Source organism: Centroberyx affinis, unplaced genomic scaffold (genome assembly GCF_046629955.1).
Source record: "Centroberyx affinis isolate AG114_WGS23_722 - 3 ecotype Tasmania unplaced genomic scaffold, CSIRO-AGI_Caff_v1 ptg007025l_1, whole genome shotgun sequence".
In the NCBI taxonomy this organism is placed as follows: Eukaryota; Metazoa; Chordata; class Actinopteri; order Beryciformes; family Berycidae; genus Centroberyx; species Centroberyx affinis.
This window is the reverse complement of record NW_027283560.1, coordinates 1-7,500: the sequence shown is the minus strand read 5'-3', so window position 1 is coordinate 7,500 and position 7,500 is coordinate 1. Positions and strand designations below refer to the sequence as shown.

At 48.0% G+C, this 7,500-nt stretch overlaps 1 protein-coding gene across 1 annotated transcript in view; it reads left to right on the top strand.

Annotated features, from left to right (window-relative positions):
* Positions 1 to 7,477, top strand: part of LOC139639267 (arf-GAP with Rho-GAP domain, ANK repeat and PH domain-containing protein 1-like) — a 26,221-nt gene extending 18,744 nt beyond the window's left edge. Inside the window, exons 16-21 of the mRNA XM_071513346.1 lie at positions 68 to 136; positions 1,758 to 1,857; positions 2,586 to 2,642; positions 2,794 to 2,917; positions 3,915 to 4,014; positions 7,077 to 7,477. Coding sequence (XP_071369447.1) covers positions 68 to 136; positions 1,758 to 1,857; positions 2,586 to 2,642; positions 2,794 to 2,917; positions 3,915 to 4,014; positions 7,077 to 7,316 — 690 coding nt within the window. The 3' untranslated portion in view covers positions 7,317 to 7,477. The remainder of the gene's footprint in view (positions 1 to 67; positions 137 to 1,757; positions 1,858 to 2,585; positions 2,643 to 2,793; positions 2,918 to 3,914; positions 4,015 to 7,076) is intronic.
* Positions 7,478 to 7,500: the final 23 nt, after the last annotated feature.

The window sequence follows — 7,500 nt, the reverse complement described above, 5'->3', positions numbered from 1 at the left end:
TGTGTGTGTGTGTGTGTGTGTGTGTGTGTGTGTGTGTGTGTGTGTGTGTGTGTGTGTGTGTGTCCAGAGGCTGTGTGAGGTGGTGTGTGGGGACGATGTAGAAGAGACCATGGCCTTGCTGTGCTCAGGAGCCAAGGTCAGTTCATCTTTCTGAATTATATTTTATTATATTCTGAATTCTGTCTTGTCTCTTTGTTTAGTTTCCTTGTGTTTCATTCTGCTGCAGACTGTTGCATCATCTTGTTCTGTGATTGATTATTGATCAGTTAGATCAGGTGAGCTCGTTCTATAAAGTCGTGACTGAAATCTCTGAAGCGTTCACAGTTAAAGAGTTAGAGAGTTAAACTAAACCTGTTTGCTGCCATCTGGTTCCATCTGGTTCCATCTGGTTCCATCTGCACTATTGCAGTTGCCATCTGCTATTGGCTGGTCTTTGGTGCCAGGTGATGATGTCACCTGATCTATCGCCGGGCGCTCCACAGAAAACAAAGAGCCGCGTGACGTTTGTGATTTCTGCTCTGGTGAAAGGTTTCAGTCGTCTCCATGGTAACCAGACGTCTCCATGGTAACCAGACGCTGTCCTCCAGCCGGCCTGTTTGGTTACATTACATCATCCGGTTATTGTTATTGATATTGTTATTGTTATTGTTATTGTTATTGATATTGTTATTGTTATTGTTTGGCCTCCTGTAACGTCCGTCTGGCCGATAAAGACAGAGGACAGTGAACAGACTTCCTGTCCTGGAGACTTCTCCACCTGCAGTCCAGCAGACTGATGCTCAGCGTGTCGGTGATCTCTCTCCACAGTGTTCATGTGCATCTTTGTGTTCTTTCACTGAAGAATCAAACAGGATCCTGTCTGTTCTGTAGCCTCCGTACGAGCTAAGCTAAACTAATTCAACTAATTAAACAAGGATGAAAAAGTTACAGACCAAAATATCAGTAAGGACGTTCAGTTCAGTGAAAACTACAGTCTCCATGGCAACGTTAATGTGACGCAGTGTGACCCAATCACCCTGCGTGACAGAATGTGACGGTGTCCATGACAACTAAACTCTCCAGGTACACGACGTGAGAGGAAAGAAAGAGACTCTAACAGGCCACGCCCACAGGCCACGCCCACGGGCCACGCCCCCAGGCCACACCCACAGGCCACGCCCACAGGCCACGCCCCCAGGCCACGCCCACAAACTGATCTGCCCCGCTCTGTCTGTGGGAAAAACAAAAAATCATTTTCTGTGGTTGATTTTTCTGTGTTCTGATCATTTATATGAAATGTTTATGTAAATAATTTGTCGTTACTTTTTCAGTTATCAAAGAACTGCTTCATCATCAAAATGTTTATTTTTGAACAAGCTAAACTTTGTGCTGCGTTCTGAGACTTCAAGAAAAAACCTTTTAATGATCCTGCTGCTGTTTGTCATGAAAAGGTAACGACAGATTATTTCCATCAAACACGTTTCACATCAGTTATCACCACAGAAGAAGAACAGCTTTCTGCTGAGTCATCGCCTCTCTGGTCTGTCTGTGATGTTTAGTGAAGGGAAAACCGTCACATGACCAAGAACCGCTAAACATTAACGTTCAGCCTGTTCTGCCTGGCTTCCTGGTGAGCTCTGATTGGCTGCTGTCTCTGTCTCTGCATCTCACACTGAGAAAACCGCCGACTCGGTCAAACGTGTTTAAAACCTGCTGATAAAGGCCGAGTCGCTCGTGGGTTTTGTCTCTGAGTGAAGTCCTGCTTCACCTGTCTGCAGGTGTGTCCGTCAGACCCTCAGAGCCCCGCCCCCCTCCAGCTGGCCGAGAGGGCGGGGCAAGCGCTGCAGGCAGAACTACTGAGACACAACGAGTACACAGGTAACACACACACACACACACACACACACACACACACACACACACACACACACACACACACACACACACACACACACACACAGAACATTAAATGAAATGTCAGCCTGTCCCTCTGACTCCTTTATTCCTGTGGCCTTCTGCTAAATCATCTGTATGTAGATGTAACAGGTGTTATCTTTATTTATTTCTTTTATTTATGTTTTACCTATTTTATGCAAAATTATTCATAAATTGGCGTCACAAACAGGATCCCAACAGGAGTCTAGAGGAACTCTGTGAGTAGTTTCGCTCTGACGGGATCCTCAAACCTGTATTGAGAATTGAAGGATTTCTTGAAGTTTATAATTGTAATTGTTTAGATGATCTGTGTTTTGTTCTACAGGAACATTTACAGTCCTGTAGGGGCTGTGGGGCCTATGGGGGGGGGGGGGGGGGGGGGGGGGGTGAGACCACTGGAAAGACTCTAGGCTCCTTCCAAGAATCCTTCAAGATCTCATATAAACTGATTTCCTTTTTGAGAGGGAAAGTTGAGGGAGTCCCTCTCAGACCAGAGGAGTCAGCAGTGAGAGAGACTGATCAACTTCTTTCTTTCTGTTCGTTTTTAATGTCGTTTTATGTATTTTTTCTGTTTTATGTGAAGCACATTGTATTTGCCCTGTGTATGAAATGTGCTATATAAATAAAGTTGGCCTTGCCTTTATTCGTTCTTTCTTTGTCTTTTTGTCCAGATGTCCCGCCCTACCTGCCCCAGTCAGCCAATAGGAGACCTGACTCCGCCTCCCCAGGTACAAACAGCTTTCATTTATTCTATCTGATTTGATTTTACACTCTTATTGGTTTCATGTTGCATCCCCTCAGTGTGTGTGTCTCTGTGTGTGTGTGTGTGTGTGTGTGTGTGTGTGTGTGTGTGTGTGTGTGTGTGTGTGTGTGTTCCAGGTGAGGAGGAGGAGCTTCATGGTAAATTGGAGGAAGATCGTTTTCTGTTCTCATTAGAAAACGACTCTGCGGCGTGCGACGTCCTCGACCTGCGAGAGGTTCTGTCCGTCTTCCTGAGGGACGGGTGAGTCTCAATACTGCAGTACTATGACTAGTACTACTAGTACTAGTTCTATTACTACTACTACTACTACTACTACTGCTGCCCCCACAAAAAAAAAAATGAATCCTCCATGCGGCTGCACTTTTCTTCCAGTCTTTATCCAAACATGGAAGCAGCAATATTTTATTTTTTTCCCTTTTTCCCAGAATGTGACACAAAGCCGGAGGAAGTCAGACTTTCAAACTCAGTTTCATCTTTTAAATCTCGTCTCCAAACCTACAGAAGCGTATTGCATTCACCAAAGAAAAAAAAATCGGTTTCTCGTAATTACCAGATAAGGGATCTTAATCTCATAATTATGAGATACTCAGTCATAATTATGAGGCTGTATAATTACCAGAAAACATCTCTGATTTTTTTTCTTTGGTGAACGCAGTAAGCTTCCATACAAACCTGTTTCAGAAAGACTTTCTACAGTCTGATCTGCTTTTTGTTCTCCTGGTTTCAGTCTGTTCAGGATCTCTGCTTACTCTTTATTTTGTTGTTTTTATACTGTTTTGTCTTGTTATGTTTTTTATGCCGTTCCTGCTCCTTTTATGTTGCTTTTATTCTATTTTTGGCTTTTATTGTTCCATCTTATTGTTGTTATTTTACTTTTTCTCTTTTAGAAGTTATTACTGCCTTTGGACTTTCTTTTATTTTGACTGTGAAGCGCTTTGTAACTGCCTTTTGAAAAGTGCTTATATAAATAAAACATATTATTATTATTATTATTATTATAAAGCTTATTATTAAAGGGCCACTGCAGACACTCATGGAAAGTTGCGACTGACTTGATTTGAATGAGTGTGTTTCTTAATAAACCGTCAGTCATTTTATCTGCAGCATGTAGCTCCTTCAGTCCGGGGTTATTTATATAACCTCCTTCCAAATGTTAACGCTTACTCTGTGTGTGTGTGTGTGTGTGTGTGTGTGTGTGTGTGTGTGTGTGTGTGTGTGTGTGTGTGTGTGTGTGTAGACCGGGTCATGAGTTTGAGATGGTGACACTGACCGACCGGCTGAGTTGTGCCGCCGACACACAGGAGGCGCTGCTGAGTCACCTGGTGCACATACTGAAGGTAACAGAGTGTGTGTGTGTGTGTGTGTGTGTGTGTGTGTGTGTGTGTGTGTGTGTGTGCGTGTGTGTGTGTGTGTGTGTGTGTGTGTGTGTGTGTGTGTGTGTGTGCCTTGTGGGTTAGTCTGGGAGGACAAAAGGCTAGGGGAGCACACCCTGAGAGAAAAGCAGCATGGTGGCAGCATGTGGAGGCGGACCTCAGACTGAGGAACCTGCTGGTCAGCTTGGGCTTCACCTGCCACTGGAATCCACCGTCCTTCAGCCAAGAAGTGCTACTGAGGAACGCGGACCCCCTGTGGCACTTTAAAAACCTCTTTGCGCAGGTCTCCACTTTGACCTCGTGAGAGAATCTGGAGCCAGGAGGTCTGGTTAGCGATGAGGTGTCTGGCGACGGGGGCAGGTTTGACTGAACTGGAAGCCCTCAGTCGGACCCCTACACATCAGAGGCACAGGGCATCATGGGACTGAGTGGCAGCTGCTCTCGGCAGACCCGTGTGACCGAGCAGCCCTGTTTAGGACCGCACTGCTCACCCCAATTGAGGAGGGGCCTAGAACAGGTGGCCTGAAAATGTGCCCACTCAAACTCCTGGATAGGTTACCGCGCCTATCGGGACATTCCACCCTGCGGTCAAAATAAGAAAGCAACTAAATTGAAACTGGCATCATGGCAGGCACAGGGCAAACTTAAATAATCTCTCATGCAGCTCAACTAGGCAGCAGTGGCAGGGAGCTCGCAGGGAAGTTCAAAAGACCATGCTGACCCTGCAACATGAATGGTGGACAAGTAAAGCTCATGAGATACAAATGTATGCAGACAAAAATGACATGCACAATTTCTACAATTCTGTAAAAAACATCTATGGCCCAAAAAACTGTTCTGTCACCCCCCTGAAAACAGCAGAGGGTCTCACACTTTTGAAGGATCAAAACCGGATCCTGTTGAGGTGGGCTGAGCACTTTGATGCCCTACTCAACCAACACTCTCCTGCAGACCACACCATGCTGGAAGAACTGCCTGAACGCCCCCCATCCATGACCTCAGCCAGCCGCCAACCTTCATGGAGGTTCTAGCAGCTGTCCACACTTAAGCATCCCTGCAGAACTACTGAAGCAGGGAGGGTACCTCTGCACAAGAACTCTCCATCAAGGTCCTGGCCAAGGTGATGCTACAGAGGCTGATCAATAACATCACAGAGTCAATGCTAGCTGAGTCACAGTGCGGGTTTAGGAAGAACAGGAGTACAGTCGACATGATCTTTACAGCACGGCAACTTCAGGAAAAGCGCCGGGAACAACATCAGGACCTCTTCATGGCCTTCATCGACCTCTCTAAGGCCTCTGACACTGTTAACAGGGAGCTCCTGTGGAGTCTGCTTGTCAGGTTTGGCTGCCCAGTCAGCATCCTCCACCAGTTCCACGATGGGACGACGGCTCGTGTGACCATTGGAGGACAAGAGTGTCTTTCCCTGTACAGAGGGGTAAGACAGGGGCGTGTCCTGGCACCTGTACTCTTCAATATCTTCCTCCTATGTGTCACCCAGCTTCTCCATAAGGAGCTTGAGGACAGCAGCGGCGTTGCAGTGGACTTCAGACTGGATGGAAACCTCTTCAACATCAGGAGGCTCCAAGCAACCAGCAAACTGTCCAGAGAGAGAGAGAGACTCCTGGAGCTGCAGTACGCAGATGACTGTGCTCTTGTGGCTCCACAGGACCTTCAGTCCATCCTTGCTGTGGTTCTCAGGGCCTACAGCAGGATGGAGCCGTCTGTCAACACCACCAAGACAGAAGTGGTCTGCCAATGGAGTTCCAGTACTCCAAGCACATTGCCCGTCTTCACCATCGACCACAAACCACTGACAATAGCTCCGTCCTTCAAATATCTGGGCAGTATCCCAGATTCTGAGGACCGCAGCATTGACCATGAAATTCAAAACCAGATCAGACAAGCCTCAGCTGCCTTTGGGAGACTCCGGGTCTTTCAGAACAAGAATCTCCACCCGCACACCAAGGCTGTCTGCATCACCAGCCTCCTCTACAGCTGTGAAGCCCGGGTCACCGACAGCCGCCACATCGAGTCCCTGGAGCCACATGAGAGTCCTACAGAACATCCTGGGGCTCACCTGGCCTGAGCGTGTCCCTCATACTGAAAGACTTACAAAGACCAACTGCAGAAGTATCAAGGCTGCCATCACCCAGCACCAACTACGCTGCCTTGGACATGTGATCCGGACATGTGACCCGGACATGTGACCCGGACATGTGACCAGGACATGTGATCCAGACATGTGATCCGGACATGTGACCCAGACATGTGACCAGGACATATGACCCGGACATGTGACCCGGACATGTGATCCGGACATGTGACCCGGACATGTGATCCGGACATGTGAAACCGGACATGTGAAACCGGACATGTGACCTGGACATGTGACCCGGACATGTGACCCGGACATGTGATCCGGACATGTGAAACCGGACATGTGACCCGGACATGTGACCCGGACATGTGATCCGGACATGTGACCTGGACATGTGACCCGGACATGTGACCCGGACATGTGATCCGGACATGTGAAACCGGACATGTGACCCGGACATGTGACCCGGACATGTGATCCGGACATGTGAAACCGGACATGTGACCTGGACATGTGACCCGGACATGTGACCCGGACATGTGATCCGGACATGTGATCCGGACATGTGAAACCGGACATGTGACCCGGACATGTGACCCGGACATGTGAAACCGGACATGTGATCCGGACATGTGACCCGGACGCCCCGCAGAGCGCTGTGTGGCCAGTTACACCATGGCCGGCGCTCGGCAGGAGGGCAGAAGAAGAGGTACAAGGATTCGATGGACAACCATAAGCAAGTGTGTGTGTGACAGCAGTGTGTGTGTGTGTGTGTGTGTGTGTGTGTGTGTGTGTGTGTGTGTGTGTATGTGTGTGTGTGTGTGTGTGTGTGTGTGTGTGACAGCAGTGTGTGTGTGTGTGGTTATCTCCCACTGGCTGCTTCTGTAACTAAATGACTGAAGTTTGACCTGAATCGTCCGTCCAGGTGATTCTCCCGGGGGGCGTGTCCGAGAGAGAAGTGGGCGGGGCCTTAGCGGTCAGCAAGGTGTGCGTCATGGAAGTGGGCGGGGCCTCGGAGCATTCTGATGCGTGGTTGGTCCTCTGGGTGGGCGGAGTCACCGTTTACCCCGCCCACAATCAGACAAAACAGACGCTGAGGACAAAGCTTGACACGCTGACACGCTACGGTAAAACACGCCATGACACATACATGATACATACATGACACATACATGACACATACATGACTCATACATGACTCATACATGACACATACATGACTCATACATGACTCATACATGACACATACATGACACATACATGACTCATACATGACACATACATGACTCATACATGACTCATACATGACACATACATGACACATACATGACACATACATGACTCATACA